General features: G+C 59.6%; 2 protein-coding genes across 2 annotated transcripts; both read right to left on the bottom strand.

Annotated features, from left to right (window-relative positions):
- Nucleotides 1-9,948: 9,948 nt before the first annotated feature.
- Nucleotides 9,949-11,344, bottom strand: LOC135572154 (uncharacterized; the record flags this gene model as incomplete). Its single annotated transcript, XM_065019223.1, has 3 exons — nt 9,949-10,217; nt 10,249-10,337; nt 11,160-11,344. Coding segments are annotated over 3 exons (543 nt in total), but the record flags the coding sequence as incomplete, so codon positions are not given.
- A 228-nt stretch (nt 11,345-11,572) lies between these two features.
- Nucleotides 11,573-13,639, bottom strand: LOC135572155 (uncharacterized; the record flags this gene model as incomplete). The annotated part of the gene is made up of 3 exons (XM_065019224.1): nt 11,573-11,619; nt 11,723-12,085; nt 13,528-13,639. Coding segments are annotated over 3 exons (522 nt in total), but the record flags the coding sequence as incomplete, so codon positions are not given.
- Between the last annotated feature and the right edge of the window lie 7,740 nt (nt 13,640-21,379).

Raw genomic sequence — 21,379 nt, forward strand, 5'->3', positions numbered from 1 at the left:
TGGAAAATAAGTATTTGGTCACCTACAAACAAGCAAAATGTCTGGTTCTCACAGACCTGTAACTTCTTCTTTAAGAGGCTCCTCTGTCCTCCACTCGTTACCTGTGTTAATGGCACCAGTGTGTCAGATTTTTTTTTAAACGTTACGGAAAAAAGCTAATCTGAGCGTTCAGACAAAAAACAAGCCATACAGATATCCGCCATGACAGAAGTCAGAAATGCAATGGAACAGAGCTAACTCTTCACGTGAGCGCGCGTGTTCAGCTCATGCCACTCTGGCAGACCTCTGACTCATTCAGCTCTCATTCCCCCCTCCGTTACAGTAGAAGCATCAATCAAGGTTCTACAGACTGTTGACATCTGTTGACATCTAGTGGAAGCCCAATATGACCCCATAGACACTGTATATAGGATAGGCAATGAGTTGAAAAACTACAAACCTCAGATTTCCCTCTTCCTGGATGGATTTCTCTCAGGTTTTCTGTTATACTCACAGACATCATTCAAACAGTTTTAGAAACTTCAGAGTGTTTTCTATCCAAATATACCAATAATATGCATATATTAGCAACTGGGCCTGAGTAGCAGGCAGTTTACTCTGGGCACGCTTTTCATCCAAACGTGAAAATGCTGCCTCCTATCCCAAACAGGTTTTAATCTAACTGTCCAGGTGCAATTTAGATTGTGGCCACTAGACAGCAGTAGTGTATTTGCAAAGGTTTAGACTGATCCAATGAAACATTGCATTTCTGTTCAACATTTTGTATCAAGACTTCCCAAATGAGCCTCATTTTGTTTTTTTAATAACTTTTCCAGTTCATAACTGTGTCCTCAAACAATAGCATGTTATTCCTTCACTGTAATAGGACAGTACAGTTACTTTAACAATAAAGTAACAATTAAGCTTTCTGCCCATATCAGTTATGTCTATGTCCTCTGTAGTTTTCTTGTTACTTACAACCTCGTGCTAATCATTCAGAGGACTTGTAGGAGTCGTCTCCCACAACCATATTTGCTAGTGACAGAACCAGCCAGAGTTGTTTACAGAGACCAGGTCTATTGTGACTGCAGGTATAAGACCAGGAAATTAGAAAAGGGATTGACTGGCAATATGAAAAGGTCCGTGTTAGACTGACATAATAACATTCTCATTTTCATTTATTTATTTTTCCTTTTTGAAGATTTTCTTCTTGTAGGACAATAAAGGTGATTCTGATTCATTCATCGTCACTTGGTTGTCCTCCCATTGAGACGGGATCATCCCCAAACAACAAGCACCTGAAGCAGGTAAGACCCAGTGGTAAGAGAGAAGAATAGAAGACAACAATGCCGCCCAGCGGGGTTCCTCGGTGTAGCCGTGCTAATGACATCATCGTGGATAAAGGAGAGAGACAGAAGAAAGAAAATAAGCTGAAGAGATGAGAAGAGGGATGTCAGGTTTTCTTAAAAAGGAGACCATCCAAGCACACAGCCTCTTTAGTTTCAATCAGACCACAATACAACACAAATACATTTTTTTTTAAAAAGCACAACAAAAGCCTATTAATTTTAAGCCAATTGAGTTTCCTAATACAAACTCCTCCTGAGGTGAAATGTGCAGTTCTATTCATGAGGCTTGAAGCTTTGCCGCCGTAGAAAAGGGGAAGTTGAGGACACGTCCTCATCTGAAGCATTAATCCCCCCCCCCCCTCCTCAGCCTGTAATGTTCTTTAGACCTGAAGGTAACATCTGATCCCATCTCACAGGCTCATTCAATACTGTGTGTTCTACTGCAGAGCTGATTATATTCCTGTTGTAGTGTAGCTTTTCACCTCCTTCACTCCCAGAGCTTTAGAGCCTCCCCCGTCAACACACCTGGGAGAATGAATGGGTTTAACCAGCTTTGAATAAACACACACACACACACACACACACACACACACACGCACACACGCACGCACGCACGCACGCACGCACGCACACACACACACACACACACACACACACACACACACTCTGAATAGGTTAACCAGGTGTTGAAACAAATAGTGGTTTAACATTGTAATTAAGAAGGCATGAATAGAGCATATCTCTTGGTAAAGGTCTCCCCCGTTCAATGACTTTTGGTATGCAAAGGAACACTGCGCTGAAAAGGCATTGAAAGGGCTCAGGCTTTGTTACTGGGGAGAATACGGAACTAATGGGGAATTAAGGCCTTTACAGGCCTAGCCAGAGCTATAATATGGCTTTTCCCCTTTTCAACTATCTAATGCTACATTTTATCAACCTGCAACATTAGCTTCAACGGTTGAGTGGCGTGGTAATGAAATGTTAATTTGATAAAAGAGTGTATGCCATTCAGTTCAGGTCACAGGTCACAGGTCACAGGTCATGGGCTGTTCAATTCATTAGTTCATGGGCTACTTCATTATCTACTACTTCATTAGTTCCGACTTCATTAGTTCCTACTTCATTAATTCCTACTTCATTCATTCCTACTTCATTCATTCCTACCTCATTAGGTCCTACCTCATGAGTTTCTACTTCATTACTTCCTACTTCATTTGTTCCTACCTCATGAGTTCCTACTTCATTAATTCGTACCTCATTAATTCCTACTTCATTGGTTCCTACCTCATTTGTTCCTACTTCATTAGTTCCTACTTCATTATTTCCTAATTCATTAATTCCTACTTCATTAGATCCTACTTTATTATCTCCTACTTCATGTTACATAAACCTACTGAGGAAAAAAAAAGAAAGAAGCTTCCCTATAAACATTGATTGAATTCTGGAGATGTTTTGGTGGGGAGAGAGAGAGAGACACAACCCTTATTCATGTTTATCTATTTTACCTTTTGTACATTTGAAATGTCTTTATTCTTTTGGAACTTTTGTGAGTGTAATGTTTATTGTTTATTTCACTTTTGTTAATTATCTACTTCACTTGCTTTGGCAATGTTAACATGTGTTTCCCTTAACAATAAAGCCTTTAAATTGAAATTCAATAGAGAGAGAGTGGAGACGGAGACGGAGGGGAGGGGAGGGGAGGGGAGGAGACGGAGGTGGAGGGGAGGTGGAGACGGAGGAGGGGAGGGGAGGGAGGTGGAGGGAGGAGACGGAGGGGAGGACGGAGGGGAGGGGAGGGGAGGAGACGGAGGGGGAGGGGAGGGGGGAGGAGACGGAGGGAGGGGAGGAGGAGACGGAGGAGGAGGAGGGGAGGAGACGGAGGGGAGAGGAGGAGACGGAGGAGGGAGGGGAGGGAGGGGAGGGGGAGACGGAGGGAGGGAGGGGAGGAGACGGAGGAGACGGAGGAGGGAGGGGAGGGGGAGACGGAGGGGAGGGAGGGGAGACGGAGAGGAGGGAGGTGGAGGGAGACGGGGGAGGAGACGGAGGGGAGGGGAGGGAGAGGGAGGAGACGGAGGGGAGGGAGGGGGGGAGGGAGGAGGAGGGAGGAGGGGAGGAGGAGACGGAGGGAGGGGAGGAGACGGAGGAGACGGAGGGGAGGGAGGGGAGGAGACGGAGGGGAGGGGAGGAGGGGAGGAGAGGAGACGGAGGGGGGAGGGAGGAGACGGAGGGAGGAGAGGGAGGAGACGGAGGGGGGAGGGGGAGACGGAGGAGGAGACGGGAGGAGGGAGGAGACGGAGGAGGGAGGGGAGGAGACGGAGGGGAGGGGGAGGAGGAGGGGAGGGAGGGAGGAGACGGAGGGGAGGGGGAGGAGGGAGGGAGGAGACGGAGGAGGGGAGGGGAGGAGACGGAGGGGAGGGGAGGAGGGAGGGGGAGGGAGGAGACGGAGGGGAGGGGGAGGGGGAGGAGACGGAGGAGACGGAGGTGGAGGGGAGGGGAGGAGACGGAGGGAGGTGGAGGGAGGGAGGGGAGGAGACGGAGGGGAGGGAGGGAGGAGACGGAGGGGGAGGAGACGGAGGGGAGGGGAGGAGGGAGGAGACGGAGGAGGGGAGGGGAGGGGAGGGAGGGGAGGGGAGACGGAGGGGAGGGGGAGGAGAGACGGAGGGGAGGAGGAGGGGAGGGAGGGGAGGAGACGGAGGTTGAGGGGAGGGAGGGAGGAGGGGAGGAGACGGAGGGGAGGGAGGAGGGGAGGGGACGGAGGTGGAGGGAGGGAGGGGAGGGAGGAGGGGACGGAGGAGACGGAGGGGAGGGAGGGGAGGAGACGGGAGGGGAGGAGACGGAGGGGAGGGGGGAGGAGACGGAGGAGGTGGAGGGGTGGAGGGGAGAGGGAGGGGAGGGGGGGAGGGAGGGAGGAGACGGAGGGGAGGGGAGGAGACGGAGGAGACGGAGGGGAGGTGGAGGGGAGGGGAGGAGACGGAGGGGAGGGGGGGGAGGAGACGGAGGGGAGGGGAGGAGGGAGGGGAGGAGACGGAGGGGAGGGGAGGAGACGGAGGGAGGGGAGAGTGGAGGGGAGGGGAGAGGGACGGAGGGGAGGGAGGAGACGGAGGAGGGAGGAGACGGAGGAGGGGAGACGGAGGGGAGGGGAGGAGGAGACGGAGGAGGAGACGGAGGGGAGGGAGGAGACGGGGAGGGGAGGAGACGGAGGGGAGGGGAGGAGGGGAGGGAGGAGACGGAGGGGGAGGAGGGGGGGGAGGAGGGGAGGGGAGGGGAGGAGACGGAGGAGGAGGGGAGGGGAGGAGACGGAGAGGGGAGGGGAGGAGACGGAGGAGGGACGGAGGAGACGGAGGGGAGGGGAGGAGGAGGAGGAGGGAGGAGACGGAGGGGAGGGAGGAGGACGGAGGAGGGAGGGGAGGACGGAGGAGGAGGAGGGGAGGGGAGGAGGAGGGGGGAGGAGACGGAGGTGGAGGGGAGGGGAGGGACGGAGGGAGGGGAGGGGAGGAGACGGAGGGGAGGGAGGGGAGGGAGGAGACGGAGGGGAGGGGAGGGAGACGGAGGAGACGGAGGGGAGGAGGGAGGGGAGGGGAGGGGAGACGGAGGAGGGGAGGGAGGAGGAGGGGAGGGGAGGGAGGGGAGGAGACGGAGGGGAGGGGAGGAGGAGGGGAGGAGACGGAGGGGAGGGGAGGGGAGGGGAGGAGACGGAGGGGGGGAGGAGACGGAGGGGAGGGGAGGGGAGGAGACGGAGGGAGGGGAGGGGAGGGGAGGGGAGGGAGGGGAGGGGAGGGGAGACGGAGGGGAGGGGAGGAGGGGAGGGGAGGGGAGGAGGGAGGAGGAGGGGAGGGGAGGAGACGGAGGGAGGAGGGGAGGGGAGGGGAGGGGGGAGAGACGGAGGAGGGAGGAGGGGAGGGGAGGAGACGGAGGGAGGGGAGGAGACGGAGGGAGGGGAGGGGACGGAGGGGGGAGGGAGAGGGAGACGGAGGGGAGGGAGGAGGGAGGAGAGGGAGGGAGGGAGGGGAGAGGGAGGGAGACGGGGGGAGGAGGGGAGGTGGAGGGGGAGGGGGAGGAGACGGAGGAGAGGAGGAGGGGAGGAGGGAGGGGAGGACGGAGGGAGGGGAGGAGACGGAGGGGAGGGGAGGGAGGAGAGGAGGTGGAGGAGACGGGTGGAGGAGGAGGGAGGGGGAGAGGGAGGAGGGGAGGAGACGGAGGGGAGGGGGGAGGAGGGGGGGAGGGGGAGGGGAGGGAGGGGAGGTGGAGGGGAGGAGACGGAGGGGAGGGGAGGAGAGGAGGGGAGGGGAGGGGAGGAGACGGAGGTGGAGGGAGGGGAGGAGACGGAGGGGAGGGGAGGGGGAGGGAGGGGAGGGGAGGGGAGGGGGGAGACGGAGGGGAGGGGGGAGGAGACGGAGGAGACGGAGGAGACGGAGGAGGGAGGGGAGGGGAGGGAGGAGGAGAGGGGAGGGGAGGGGAGGAGGGAGGGGAGGGGAGGAGACGGAGGGGGTGGAGGGGAGAGGGAGGGGGGGAGGGGAGGAGACGGAGGTGGAGGGGAGGGAGGGGGAGAGGGAGGGGGAGGGGAGGGGGAGGGGAGGAGGAGGGGAGGAGACGGAGGGGAGGGGGGAGGAGGGAGGAGGGAGGGGGAGGGGAGAGGGAGGGGAGGGGAGGAGGAGAGACGGAGGGGAGGGGAGGAGACGGAGGGGAGGGGAGGAGGAGACGGAGGGGAGGAGGGAGGAGACGGAGAGGGAGGGGAGGGGGAGACGGAGGGGAGGGGAGGAGACGGAGGGGAGGGGAGGGAGGAGACGGAGAGGGAGGGGAGGGGAGGAGGGGAGGAGGGAGGAGGGAGGAGATTTGGAGGGAGGAGGAGACGGAGGGGAGGGGAGGGGAGGAGACGGAGGGGAGGGGACGGAGGAGACGGAGGTGGGGGGGAGGAGGGAGAGACGGAGGGGAGGAGGAGGAGGGAGGGGAGGGGAGGAGGAGGAGGGAGGGGAGGGAGGGAGGGGAGGAGGGAGGAGGGGGAGGGAGGAGGAGACGGAGGGGAGGAGGAGTGGAGGGAGGGGAGGGAGGGGAGGAGGAGGAGACGGAGGAGGAGGGAGGGGGAGGGGAGGAGGTGGAGGGGAGGGGAGGAGACGGAGGGGAGGGGAGGGGAGGGGAGGAGACGGAGGGAGGGGGTGGAGGGGAGGGGAGGAGAGGGAGGGGGAGGAGTGGAGGGGAGGAGGGAGGAGACGGAGGGGAGGGGGGGGAGGGGAGGGGGAGGGGAGGAGGGGAGGGGGAGGGGAGGGGAGGAGACGGAGGGGAGGAGGAGGGGGGGAGGGGAGGGAGGAGACGGAGGGGAGGAGGAGACGGAGGGGAGGAGGAGGGGAGGGGAGGGGAGGAGACGGAGGGGAGGGGAGGAGGAGAGGGGGGAGGAGGGGAGGGGAGGGAGGGGAGGAGACGGAGGGGAGGGAGGAGGAGGAGACGGAGGGGAGGGGAGGGGAGGAGGAGGGGAGGGGACGGAGGAGACGGAGGTGGAGGTGGAGGGGAGGGGAGGAGGGGAGAGGGAGGGGAGGAGGGGAGACGGAGGGGAGGGAGGAGAGGGAGGAGACGGAGGAGACGGAGAGGGGAGGGGAGGAGGTGGAGGGGAGGGGAGGGGGAGGGGAGGGGAGGGGAGGGGAGGGGAGGAGACGGAGGGGAGGGGGAGGGGAGGAGACGGGAGGTGGAGGAGAGGGAGGGGAGGAGGAGACGGAGGGACGGAGGGGGAGGGGTGGAGGGGAGGAGGAGGACGGAGGGAGGGGAGGGGAGGGAGGGGAGGAGACGGAGGAGACGGAGGTGGAGGGAGGGAGAGGGAGGGGAGGGGAGGGGAGGAGGGAGGGGAGGGGAGGAGACGGAGGGGGAGGGGAGGGACGGAGGGGAGGGACGGAGGAGGAGGGGAGGGGAGGGGAGGGGAGGGGAGGGGAGGAGACGGAGGGGAGGGGAGGAGACGGAGGGGAGGGGAGGAGACGGAGGGGGAGGGGAGGAGACGGAGGGGAGGGGAGGGAGGAGAGGGGAGGAGGAGGGGAGGGAGGAGGGAGGAGGGAGGACGGAGGGGAGGGACGGAGGAGGGGAGGAGACGGAGGGGAGGGGGGAGGAGAGGAGGGGAGGGGAGGAGGGGGGAGGAGACGGAGGGGAGGGGAGGGGAGAGGGAGGGAGGGAGGAGACGGAGGGGAGGGGAGGGAGGAGGAGGAGACGGAGGAGACGGAGGTGGAGGGGGAGGAGGGGAGGGGAGGGAGGGAGGGGAGGGGAGGAGGGAGGGAGGGGAGGGGAGGAGACGGAGGGAGGGGAGGGGAGGAGACGGAGGGAGGAGGAGGGAGGGGAGGGGAGGAGGGGAGGAGACGGAGGGAGGGGGGGAGGGGAGGGGAGGAGGGAGGAGACGGAGGGAAGGGGAGGGACGGAGGGGAGGGGAGAGGGAGGGGACGGAGGTGGAGGGGAGGGGAGGAGACGGAGGGGAGGGGAGGGGGAGACGGAGGGGAGGAGACGGAGGAGAGGGGAGGGGAGGGGAGGAGACGGAGGGGAGGGGAGGAGAGGGAGGAGGGAGGGAGGAGACGGAGGAGACGGAGGAGACGGAGGGGAGGGGGAGAGGAGGGGAGGGGAGGAGACGGAGGAGGGGAGGGAGGGGAGGACGGAGGTGGGGGAGGGGAGGGGAGGGGGGAGACGGAGGGGAGGGGAGGGAGGGAGGAGGGGAGGAGACGGAGGTGGAGGGGGGAGGGGGAGGGGAGGGGGAGGAGACGGAGGGGAGGGGGAGGGAGGAGACGGAGGGGAGGGGAGGAGACGGAGGGGAGGGGAGGGAGGAGACGGAGGGGAGGAGGGAGGAGACGGAGGGGAGGGGAGGGAGGAGGAGACGGAGGAGGGAGGGAGGGAGGAGGGGAGGGAGGAGACGGAGGGGAGGGGAGGAGGGAGGAGACGGAGGTGGAGGGAGGGGAGGAGAGGAGGGAGGGGAGGGGAGAGACGGAGGGGAGGGGAGGGGAGGAGGGAGGGGAGGGGAGGAGACGGAGGGAGGGAGGGGAGGGGAGGGGAGGGAGACGGAGGAGGAGACGGAGGGGGGGAGGGGGAGGAGACGGAGGGGAGGGGAGGGGAGGAGACGGAGGGGAGGGGAGGGGAGGAGAAGACGGAGGTGGAGGGGAGGGAGGGAGGGGAGGAGACGGAGGGGAGGGAGGGGGAGGAGGGGAGGGGAGGGGAGAGGAGGGAAGGGGAGGAGACGGAGGTGGAGGGGAGGGGGGAGGAGGGGAGGGGAGGGGAGGAGACGGAGGGGAGGGGAGGGGAGAGGGAGGGGAGGGGAGGAGGGGGAGGGGAGGAGACGGAGGGGAGGGGGAGGGAGGAGGGAGGGAGGGGAGGGGAGGAGGGGAGGAGACGGAGGTGGAGGGGAGGAGGGGAGGGGAGGGGAGGGGAGGAGACGGAGGGGAGGGGAGGGGAGAGGGAGGGGAGGAGGAGAGGAGGGTGGAGGGGAGGGAGGAGACGGAGGGGAGGGGGAGACGGAGGTGGAGGGGAGGGGAGGAGTGGAGGTGGAGGGGAGGAGGAGACGGAGGGGAGGGGAGGGGAGACGGAGGGGAGGGGAGGAGGAGGGAGACGGAGGGGAGGGGAGGGGAGGAGACGGAGGGAGGGGAGGGGAGGAGGGAGGGGGGAGGGGAGGGGAGGAGACGGAGGGGAGGGGAGGAGGGGAGGGGAGGGGAGGAGACGGAGGGGGGGAGAGGGAGGGGAGGGGAGGGGAGGAGAGGAGGGAGGGGAGGGGGAGGGGAGGGGAGGAGGGGAGGAGACGGAGGAGACGGAGGGGAGGGGAGGGGAGGGGAGGAGACGGAGGGGAGGGGAGGAGGAGAGGTGGAGGGGAGGGGAGGAGACGGAGGGGGGAGGGAGGAGACGGAGGGGAGGAGGAGACGGAGGGAGGGGAGGAGACGGAGGGGAGGAGACGGAGGGGAGGGGAGGGAGGAGGGGAGGAGACGGAGGTGGAGGGGAGGGGAGGAGACGGAGGGACGGAGGTGGGAGGGGAGGGGAGGAGACGGAGGGGAGGGAGGAGGAGGGGAGGGGAGGGGGGGAGGAGACGGAGGAGACGGAGGTGGAGGGGAGGGAGGAGACGGAGGGGAGGGGAGGAGACGGAGGGGAGGGGAGGAGACGGAGGGGAGGGAGGAGGAGGGGACGGAGGTGGAGGGGAGGGAGGAGGGAGGGGAGGGGAGGGAGGAGACGGAGGGGAGGGGAGGAGACGGAGGGAGGGAGGGGAGGGGAGGAGGGAGGAGGAGGAGGGGAGGGGAGGGGAGGGGAGGAGACGGAGGGGAGGGAGGGAGAGGGAGGGGAGGGGAGGAGACGGAGGGGAGGGGAGGAGACGGAGGAGAGGGGAGGAGACGGAGGTGGAGGAGGGGAGGAGACGGAGGGGAGGGGGGAGGGGAGGGACGGAGGAGACGGAGGGGAGGGAGGGGAGGGGAGGAGACGGAGGGGAGGGGAGACGGAGGGGGAGGGGAGGGAGGAGACGGAGGGGAGGGGAGGAGACGGAGGGGAGGGGAGGGAGGAGGGAGGAGACGGAGGTGGAGGGAGGAGACGGAGGGGAGGGGAGGAGACGGAGGGGAGGGGAGGAGACGGAGGGGAGGGGAGGGGAGGAGAGGGGAGGGGAGGGGAGGAGACGGAGGGGAGGGGAGGGGAGAGGAGGGGAGGGGAGGGGAGGGAGTGGAGGTGGAGGAGGAGACGGAGGGACGGAGGGGAGGGGAGGAGGGGGAGGAGACGGAGGAGACGGAGGGGAGGGGAGGGGAGGGGAGGAGACGGAGGGGAGGGGGGGGGGACGGAGGGGAGGGGAGGGAGGGGAGGGGAGGAGACGGAGGGGAGGAGGAGGGGAGGGGAGGGGAGGAGACGGAGGGACGGAGGTGGAGGGGAGGGGAGGAGACGGGGGGAGGGGGGGAGGAGGAGGGGAGGGGAGGAGACGGAGGGGAGGGGAGGAGACGGAGGGGAGGGGAGGGGAGGGGAGGGGAGGGGAGGGGAGGAGACGGAGGAGAGGGAGGAGGAGGAGACGGAGGGGAGGGGAGGGGAGGGAGGGGAGGGAGGGGAGGGGAGGAGGGGAGGGGAGGGAGGGGAGGGGAGGAGACGGAGGTGGGAGGGAGGAGGGGAGGGAGGGAGGGAGGAGGGGGAGGGGAGGGGAGGAGACGGAGGGGAGGGGAGGGAGGGGAGACGGAGGGGAGGGGAGGAGAGGGGAGGGGAGGGGAGGGGGGGGGAGGAGGAGACGGAGGGGAGGGGAGGGGAGGGAGGAGACGGAGGGGAGGGGATGGGGAGGAGACGGAGGGGAGGGGAGGGGAGGAGGGGAGACGGAGGGGAGGGGGAGGGAGGGGAGGGGGAGGGACGGGGAGAGGGAGGAGGGGAGGTGGAGGGAGGGAGGAGACGGAGGGGAGGGAGGGGAGGGGAGGTGGAGGAGGAGACGGAGGGAGGGAGGTGGAGGGGAGAGGGGAGGGGAGGAGGAGGAGACGGAGGTGGAGGGGAGGGGAGGGGAGACTGAGGGGAGGGGAGGGGAGGAGACGGAGGGGAGGAGGGGAGGAGACGGAGGGAGGGAGGGAGGAGACGGAGGGGAGGGAGGGAGGAGAGGGAGGAGGGAGGGGAGGGGAGGGGAGGGGAGGAGACGGAGGAGAGGGAGGAGACGGAGGGAGGGGAGGGGAGGAGGGGAGGGGAGGGGAGGGGAGGGGAGGGGAGGGGAGGAGGAGGAGACGGAGGGGAGGGGAGGAGGGAGGGAGGAGAGGAGGAGAGGAGGGGAGGGAGGAGGAGAGGAGGGACGGAGGGGAGGGAGGAGACGGAGGGGAGGAGGAGGAGGAGGGGGAGGAGAGGGAGGAGACGGAGGTGGAGGGAGGAGGAGGAGGGAGAGGGAGGGGAGGGGAGGAGGGAGGGGAGGGAGGGGAGGGGAGGGGAGGAGGAGGGGAGGGGAGGAGACGGAGGGGGAGGGGGGAGGGAGGGAGGAGACGGGAGGGGAGGGGAGGAGACGGAGGGAGAGGAGGAGACGGAGGTGGAGGGAGGGGGAGAGGAGACGGAGGGGGAGGGGAGGAGGGGAGGGGGAGGGGAGGGGAGGGGAGGAGACGGAGGGGAGGGAGGAGAGGAGGGGAGGGGAGGGGAGGGGAGGGGGAGGTGGAGGGAGGTGGAGGGGAGGGGAGAGGGAGGAGAGGGGAGGGGAGGGGAGGGGAGGGAGGAGACGGAGGGAGGAGGAGGGGAGGAGGGAGGGGAGGGGAGGGAGGAGGAGGGAGGGGAGGGGAGGGGAGGGAGGAGGAGGGGAGGGGAGGAGAGGAGGGAGGGGAGGGAGGAGACGGAGGTGGAGGGGAGGGGAGGGGAGGAGAGGAGGGGAGGGGAGGGGAGGAGGGAGGGGAGGGAGGGAGGAGACGGAGGGAAGGGGAGGAGACGGAGGGGAGGGGAGGGGAGGAGACGGAGGGGAGGGGAGGGAGGAGAGGGAGGGGAGGGGAGGGGAGGAGACGGAGGGAAGGGGAGGAGACGGAGGGAGGGGAGGGGAGGAGACGGAGGGGAGGGGAGGGGAGGAGAGGGAGGGGGGGGGAGGAGACGGAGGGAGGGGGGAGGAGACGGAGGGGAGGGGAGGGGAGGAGGGAGGAGACGGAGGTGGAGGGGAGGGGAGGGAGGAGGAGACGGAGGTGGAGGGGAGGGGAGGAGACGGAGGAGGGGAGGGGAGGGGAGGGGGGGAGGAGACGGAGGGGAGGGGAGGAGACGGAGGGGAGGGGGAGGAGACGGAGGAGACGGAGGAGACGGAGGTGGAGGGAGGGGAGGAGACGGAGGGGAGGGGAGGGGAGGGGAGGAGGAGGGGGGGAGGAGACGGAGGGGAGGGGAGGAGACGGAGGGGAGGGGAGGAGACGGAGGGGAGGGGAGGAGACGGAGGGGAGGGGAGGAGACGGAGGAGGGGAGGTAGAGGGGAGGGGAGGGGAGGAGACGGGGGGGGGAGGAGACGGAGGGGAGGGGAGGAGACGGAGGGGAGGGGAGGGGAGGAGACGGAGGGGAGGGGAGGAGACGGAGGTGGAGGGGAGGGGAGGAGACGGAGGGGAGGGGAGGGGAGGAGACGGAGGGAAGGGGAGGAGACGGAGGTGGAGGGGAGGGGAGGAGACGGAGGGGAGGGGAGGGGAGGAGAGGGAGGGGAGGGGAGGAGACGGAGGGAGGGGAGGAGACGGAGGTGGAGGGGAGGGGAGGGGAGGGGAGGAGACGGAGGTGGAGGGGAGGAGGAGACGGAGGAGACGGAGGTGGAGGGGGGGAGGAGACGGAGGGGAGGGGAGGAGACGGGGGAGGGGAGGAGACGGAGGTGGAGGGAGGGGAGGAGACGGAGGGGAGGGGAGGGGAGGGGAGGAGACGGAGGGGAGGGGAGGAGACGGAGGGGAGGGGAGGGGAGGAGACGGAGGGGAGGGGGAGGAGACGGAGGTGGAGGGGAGGAGACGGAGGAGACGGAGGAGACGGAGGAGACGGAGGGAGGGGAGGGAGGGGAGGAGACGGAGGGGGAGGGAGGAGACGGAGGTGGAGGGAGGGGAGGAGACGGAGGGGAGGGGAGGGGAGGGGAGGAGACGGAGGGAGGGGGGGAGGAGACGGGAGGGGAGGAGGGGAGGAGGGAGGGGAGGGGAGGAGACGGAGGAGACGGAGGAGACGGAGGAGAGGAGGAGAGGGAGGGAGGGGAGGAGACGGAGGGGAGGGGAGGAGACGGAGGGGAGGGGAGGAGACGGAGGGGAGGGGAGGGGAGGAGACGGAGGGGAGGGGAGGAGACGGAGGTGGAGGGGAGGGGAGGGACGGAGGAGACGGAGGGGAGGGGAGGTGGAGGGGAGGGGAGGAGAGGGAGGAGACGGAGGGGAGGGGAGGTGGAGGGGAGGGGAGAGACGGAGGTGGAGGGGAGGGAGGGGAGGAGACGGAGGTGGAGGGGAGGGGAGGTGGAGGGGAGGAGACGGAGGTGGAGGGGAGGGGAGGGGAGGGGAGGAGACGGAGAGGGGAGGGGAGGAGACGGAGGGGAGGGGAGGGGAGGAGACGGAGGGGAGGGGAGGGGAGGAGACGGAGGGGAGGGGAGGAGACGGAGGGGAGGTGGAGGGAGGAGACGGAGGAGACGGAGGTGGAGGGGAGGGGAGGAGACGGAGGAGACGGAGGTGGAGGGGAGGGGAGGAGACGGAGGGGAGGGGAGGAGACGGAGGGGAGGGGAGGAGACGGAGGAGACGGATGAGACGGAGGTGGAGGGGAGGGGAGGAGACGGAGGAGACGGGGGGGAGGGGAGGAGACGGAGGGGAGGGGAGGGGAGGAGACGGAGGGGAGGGAGGAGACGGAGGTGGAGGGGAGGAGGGAGGAGAGGGAGGAGACGGAGGTAGAGGGGAGGGGAGGGGAGGAGACGGAGGGGAGGGGAGGAGACGGAGGGGAGGGGAGGAGACGGAGGGGAGGGGAGGGGAGGAGACGGAGGGGAGGGGAGGAGACGGAGGTGGAGGGAGGGGAGGAGACGGAGGAGACGGAGGTGGAGGGGAGGTGGAGGGGAGGGGAGGAGAGGGAGGAGACGGAGGTGGAGGGGAGGTGGAGGGGAGGGAGGAGACGGAGGTGGAGGGGAGGGGAGGGGAGGAGACGAGGAGACGGAGGTGGAGGGGAGGTGGAGGGGAGGAGACGGAGGTGGAGGGGAGGGAGGGGAGGGAGGAGACGGAGGGGAGGGGAGGAGACGGAGGGGAGGGGGGGGAGGAGAGGGAGGGGAGGGGAGGGGAGGAGACGGAGGGGGAGGGGAGGAGACGGAGGGAGGGGAGGAGACGGAGGTGGAGGGGAGGGGAGGGGAGGAGACGGAGGAGACGGAGGTGGAGGGGAGGGGAGGAGACGGAGGAGACGGAGGTGGAGGGGAGGGGAGGAGACGGAGGGGAGGGGAGGAGACGGAGGGGAGGGGAGGAGACGGAGGGGAGGGGAGGGGAGGAGAGGGAGGGGAGGGGAGGAGACGGAGGGAAGGGGAGGAGACGGAGGTGGAGGGGAGGGAGGGGAGGAGACGGAGGTGGAGGGGAGGGGAGGAGACGGAGGGGAGGGGAGGAGACGGAGGGGAGGGGAGGAGACGGAGGAGACGGATGAGACGGAGGTGGAGGGGAGGGGAGGAGACGGAGGGGAGGGGAGGGGAGGGGAGGAGACGGAGGGGAGGGAGGAGACGGAGGGGAGGGGAGGAGACGGAGGGGAGGGGAGGGGAGGAGACGGAGGGGAGGGGAGGAGACGGAGGGGAGGGGAGGAGACGGAGGAGACAGAGGAGACGGAGGAGACGGAGGGGAGAGGGGAGGGGAGGGGAGGAGACGGAGGGGAGGGGAGGAGACGGAGGGGAGGGGAGGGGAGGGAGACGGAGGGGAGGGAGGAGACGGAGGTGGAGGGGAGGGGAGGAGACGGAGGAGACGGAGGTGGAGGGGAGGGGAGGAGACGGAGGAGACGGAGGTGGAGGGGAGGTGGAGGGGAGGGGAGGAGAGGGAGGAGACGGAGGTGGAGGGGAGGTGGAGGGGAGGGGAGGAGACGGAGGTGGAGGGGAGGGAGGGGAGGAGACGAGGAGACGGAGGTGGAGGGAGGTGGAGGGGAGGAGGGAGGGGAGGGGAGGGGAGGGGAGGGGAGGAGACGGAGGGGAGGGGAGGGGAGGAGACGGAGGGGAGGGGAGGGGAGGAGACGGAGGGGGGAGGGAGGAGACGGAGGGAAGGGGAGGAGACGGAGGTGGAGGGGAGGGAGGGGAGGAGACGGAGGAGACGGAGGTGGAGGGAGGGGAGGAGACGGAGGAGACGGAGGTGGAGGGGAGGGGAGGAGACGGAGGGGAGGGGAGGAGACGGAGGGGAGGGGAGGGGAGGAGACGGAGGGGAGGGGAGGAGACGGAGGTGGAGGGGAGGGGAGGAGATGGAGGAGACGGAGGTGGAGGGGAGGGAGAGAGAGAGAGAGAGAGAGAGAGAGAGAAAATTGAAGAAACACTGTTTTGGTGACTACATGATTCCATATGTGTTATTTTATAGTTTTGAAGTCTTCACTATTATTCTAGATTGTAGAAAATAGTAAAAAAATGAATAAAAAAAACCCTGGAATGAGAAGGTGTGTTTTCAAACTTTTGACTAGTTCTGTACATGTTCTATACAGATAGAGACGGAGATGTTTTAACCAATCAGTAAAAACCAATGGGTTAACGTTCTGCAAAGTTTCCAAACATGACTGGTGAAACTTCCTCTGGGTCTTCCTCCCACCTGAAGGTTGGGAAGCCCCCTGTGGCGAGGGTCCTAATCTAGACACATCAAGCGATGAGCTGGGATGAGCTGGGGGGGTAGACTGATTGCAAGTGATTGACAGTCCATGCCGTTACCACAGTAACTCCATTTTGGCTTTTCTTTGGAAACTCAAATCGTCATGACAATGAGACATCTGTAAAAGGGACATTACTATTGTACAATACATTGTGTCCGTAAAATGTATATAGTATGTGTAAGCTGGAAGTAGAAGCCTATAAGTGTTTAGTTTACTACAATTAGGTATGGTTAGGGAGAAATATTAAAGAAAAAGATATATAATAAAGATATATATATTTATATCCACAGTATATATTTATTTAATGGGGGATTGGAAATGATGCAGACAATTACATTGATGGAATCTATAATCTATAAAAGATGATCTCCGTAATTATTATTTTATTTTAAAGGGTCGCAAACGACTACCTGTGGATCGATCGGTAAAAAAAATTAACGAGGGATAAAATACAGATGGACAAAGTAAGAATGAACGAGGGACAAAACACAGATGGACAAAGTAAGAATGAACGAGGGACAAAACAAAGATGGACAAAGTAAGAATGAACGCGGGACAAAACACAGATGGACAAAGTAAGAAGAATGAGGGAGGGACAAAACACAGATGGACAAAGTAAGAATGAACGAGGGACAAAACAAAGATGGACAAAGTAAGAATGAACGCGGGACAAAACACAGATGGACAAAGTAAGAATGAACGAGGGACAAAACACAGATGGACAAAGTAAGAATGAACGAGGGACAAAACACAGATGGACAAAGTAAGAATGAACGAGGGACAAAACACAGATGGACAAAGTAAGAATGAACGCGGGACAAAACACAGATGGACAAAGTAAGAATGAACGAGGGACAAAACACAGATGGACAAAGTAAGAATGAACGAGGGACAAAACACAGATGGACAAAGTAAGAATGAACGAGGGACAAAATACAGATGGACAAAGTAAGAATGAACGAGGGACAAAACACAGATGGACAAAGTAAGAATGAACGAGGGACAAAACACAGATGGACAAAGTAAGAATGGACGAGAGACAAAACACAGATGGACAGAGTATGAATGGACGAGGGATAATACAATACAATACAATACATTTAAACTCAGTTTTTCACAATTCCTGACATTTAATCCTAGTAATTTATTTTAAGAATGTGAAATGTCAGAATAATAGTAGAGTGATTTATTTCAGCTTTTATTTATTTATTCACATTCCCAGTGGGTCAGAAGTTTACATACAGTCAATTAGTATTTGGTAGCATTGCCTTTAAATTGTTTAATAATTTTAACTTGGGTCAAACGTTTCGGGTAGCCTTCCACAAGCTTCTCATAATAAATTGGGTGAATTTTGGCTCATTCCTCCTGACAGAGCTGGTGTGACTGAGTCAGGTTTGTAGGCCTCCTGGCTCGCCAACACTTTTTCAGTTCTGCCCACAAATTTGATATAGGATTGAGGTCATGGCTTTGTTATGGCTTTGTTATGGCCACTCCAATACCTCCAATACCTTTACTTTGTTGTCCTTAAGCCATTTAGCCACAACTTTGGAAGTATGCTTGGGGTCATTGTCCATTTGGAAGACCAATTTGAGACCAAGCTTTAACTTCCTGACTGTTGTCTTGAGATTTTGTTTAAATAAATCCACATAATTTTCCAACCTCATGATGCCATCTATTTTGTGAAGTGCACCAGTCCCTCATGCAACAAAGCACCCCCACAACATGATGCTGCCACCCCCGTGCTTCACGGTTGGGATGGTGTTCTTCGGCTTGCAAGCCTCCTGCTTTTTCCTCCAAACATAACGGTGGTCATTACTGCCAAACAGTTATATTTTTGTTTCATCAGACAAGAGAACATTTCTCCAAAAAGTACTATCTTTGTCCCCATGTGCAGTTGCAAACCGTAGTCTGGCTTTTTTTGTGGCAGTTTTGGAGCAGTGGCTTTTTCCTTGCTGAGCGGCCTTTCAGGTTATGTCGATATAGGACTCGTTTTACTGTGGATATAGATACTTTTGTACCTGTTTCCTCCAGCATCTTCACAAGGTCCTTTGCTGTTGTTCTGGGATTGATTTGCACTTTTCGCACCAAAGTACGTTCATCACTAGGAGACAGAACGCTTCTCCTTCCTGAGCGGTATGACAGCTGCGTGGTCCCATGGTGTTTATACTTGCGTACTATTGTTTATACAGATGAACATGGTACCTTCAGCTGTTTAGAAATTGCTCCCAAGGATGAACCAGACTTGTGGAGGTCTACAATTGTTTTCCTGAGGTCGGCAGATTTTTTTTCTCCATGATGTCAAGCAAAGAGGCGCTGAGTTTGAAGGTAGGCCTTGAAATACAACCACAGGTACACCTCCAATTGACTCAAATTATGTCAATTAGCCTGTCAGAAGCTTCTAAAGCCACGGCATCATTTTCAGAATTTTTACGAGCTGTTTAAAGGCACAGTCAATTTAGTGTATTTAAACTTCTGATCAACTGGAATTGTGATACAGTGACTTATAAGTGAAAACATTTGTCTGTAATTTTTTTTTTGAAAAATGACTTGTGTCATGCACAAAGTAGATGTCCTAACCGACTTGCCAAAACTATAGTTTGTTAACAAGAAATTGTGGACTGGTTGAAAAATGAGTTATAATGACTCCAACCGATGTGTATGTAAACTTCCGACTTCAACTGTATTTTGACTTCTTGCAACAAGTTTAGATTTTCGGATTCCTTTCTCTCCAAGTTGAACGGGGGCTCTCTCATACCGTCCCTGGTGCGTCACCTGAGTGGGTTGATTCACTGATGTGGTCATCCTGTCTAGGTTGCCCCCCCCCCCCCTTGGGTTGTGCCGTGGCGAAGATCTTTGTGGGCTATACTCAGCCTTGTCTCAGGATGGTAAGTTGGTGGTTGAAGATATCCCTCTAGTGGTGTGGGGGCTGTGCTTTGGCAAAGTGGGTGGGGTTATATCCTTCCTGTTTGGCCCTGTCCGGGGGTGTCCTCGGATGGGGCCACAGTGTCTCCTGACCCCTCCTGTCTCAGCCTCCAGTATTTATGCTGCAGTAGTTTATGTGTCGGGGAGCTAGGGTCAGTTTGTTATATGTGGAGTACTTCTCCTGTCCTATTCGGTGTCCTGTGTGAATTTAAGTGTGCTCTCTCTAATTCTCTCTTTCTCTCTTTCTCTCTTTCTCTCTCTCGGAGGACCTGAGCCCTAGGACCATGCCTCAGGACTACCTGACATGATGACTCCTTGCTGTCCCCAGTCCACCTGGCCGTGCTGCTGCTCCAGTTTCAACTGTTCTGCCTTATTATTATTCAACCATGCTGGTCATTTATGAACATTTGAACATCTTGGCCATGTTCTGTTATAATCTCCACCCGGCACAGCCAGAAGAGGACTGGCCACCCCACATAGCCTGGTTCCTCTCTAGGTTTCTTCCTAGGTTTTGGCCTTTCTAGGGAGTTTTTCCTAGCCACTGTGCTTCTACACCTGCATTGCTTGCTGTTTGGGGTTTTAGGCTGGGTTTCTGTACAACACTTTGAGATATCAGCTGATGTACGAAGGGCTATATAAATACATTTGATTTGATTTGAACGAGTGGATTACTCGAATCTTTGGCGCCAACTAAACAGACTTTTGGGATATAAAGAAGGATTTTATCTAACAAAACGACACTGCATGTTATAGCTGGGACCCGTTAGATGACAAGTCAGAGGAAGATTTTCAAAAAAGTAAGTGAATATTTAATCGCTCTTTGTGAATTTATGAAACCTGTGCCAGTGGAAAAACATTTTGTCGTGGGGTTCCCTCCTCAAACAATCGCATGGCATGCTTTCGCTGTAATGGCTACTATAAATCGGACAGTGCAGTTAGATTAACAGGAATTTAAGCCGATATAAGACACTAAACGTTTAATTTCCAAAATGTTCTGATTATTTATTTCAATTGCACGCCATCCAGTTTCACAGGAAGTCGTCCCGCTAGCCGGATGCCCTAAATGGAAGACAATTATTACGGTGGTACTGATGACAGATTCCACTGATCAGCCAGAACAAGCTCAATAACTCACGCACACACAACCTATTGAATAATCATTCACCTTTATTGTGAGCAGGCCTATCTTAATTTACCCAGTCTATCAAGATATTTACCCTTCAAAAACAATTAACATCATTATGTAGTTAGGATGTGTGACTTAAAAAATTATCTCTGGGAAATTTTGACATCAAAATGTTTATATTTAATTATATTGAATATTGGCCTAAAATATTGTCCATAAGCCTCCTTGACCCCCAAAACGAGGTATCGGCGTATGCCCCAAAAGATCCATATAGGTCGTTCTCTAACACATACACCTAGACACGCACAGACACACAAGCACACACACAGGTCCATTTGCAACGGTGCAGCGGCCTCTCAGAATTACATGTTAATCTGCAGCATGAAAACAGCAGATCTGTTTCAGTAGGTAGATGTTTCAGTAGGTTGATGTTTCAGTAGGTAGATGTTTCAGTAGGTAGATTTTCAGTAGGTAGATGTTTCAGTAGGTTGACGTTTCTTTAGGTAGATGTTTCAGTAGTTTGATGAGAGAAGGTAGATGTTTCAGTAGTTTGATGAGAGAAGGTAGATGTTTCAGTAGGTAGATGTTTCAGTAGGTAGATGTTTCAGTAGGTTGATGTTTCAGTAGGTTGATGTTTCAGTAGGTTGATGTTTCAGTAGGTAGATGTTTCAGTAGGTAGATGTTTCAGTAGTTTGATGAGAGAAGGTAGATGTTTCAGTAGTGAGATGTTTCAGTAGGTAGATGTTTCAGTAGGTTGATGTTTCAGTAGGTAGATGTTTCAGTAGGTTGATGTTTCAGTAGGTAGATGTTTCAGTAGGTAGATGTTTCAGTAGTTTGATGAGAGAAGGTAGATGTTTCAGTAGGTAGATGTTTCAGTAGGTAGATGTTTCAGTAGGTAGATGTTTCAGTAGGTTGATGTTTCAGTAGGTAGATATTTCAGTAGGTAGATGTTTCAGTAGGTAGATGTTTCAGTAGGTAGATGTTTCAGTAGGTAGATGTTTCAGTAGGTTGATGTTTCAGAAGGTAGATGTTTCAGAAGGTAGATGTTTCAGTAGGTAGATGTTTCAGTAGGTAGATGTTTCAGAAGGTAGATGTTTCAGAAGGTAGATGTTTCAGTAGGTAGATGTTTCAGTAGTATGATGAGACGACACTCCTCCAAGCCTTATTAACCTTTGTCGGCTGCACACAGTAGTACTCATAAGGCTGTCCACACACACACACACACACACACACACACACACACACACACACACACACACACACACACACACACACACACACACACACACACACACACACACACACACACACACACACGCGTCAGGGTAGCGTAGCATCACTGTTTCTCTGGGGACTGCGGGGAGCAGGACCAGCACAGCTCCCATGTGGTCTTCCTATCAGGCTGGACGGAGCACTGAGCCAATAGGACAGCTCCACTGTGGTCTTCCTATCAGGCTGAGCAGAGCTCTGAGCCAGGAGGACAGCTCCACTGTCGCCTCCTAACTTACTTAATGCAATTAAAGTTTAGAAAGGTTAAAGTTTGATGCTGAGGAGAGAAGAGGGCCCTTCCTCCCGGGCTCGGGCAGGACGGGGAACCTCGTCAGAGAGACTAAACGGTAACTCCTGGGACCGGTGCCGGTAAGCAGAGGAGACGCGGTGGAAGGGTCGACCCACCAGACCAACATCCGCAACCATGATTAGGCTGAGAGGAGAGGACTCGTTCACAACCATGATCAGAGGGTAGATATGTCAGGAGGGAAGAAGTAAACGTCTGGGACACCTGTCCCCTTGGTCCACT

This window comes from Oncorhynchus nerka, linkage group LG6, assembly GCF_034236695.1.
Source record: "Oncorhynchus nerka isolate Pitt River linkage group LG6, Oner_Uvic_2.0, whole genome shotgun sequence".
NCBI lineage: Eukaryota > Metazoa > Chordata > Actinopteri > Salmoniformes > Salmonidae > Oncorhynchus > Oncorhynchus nerka.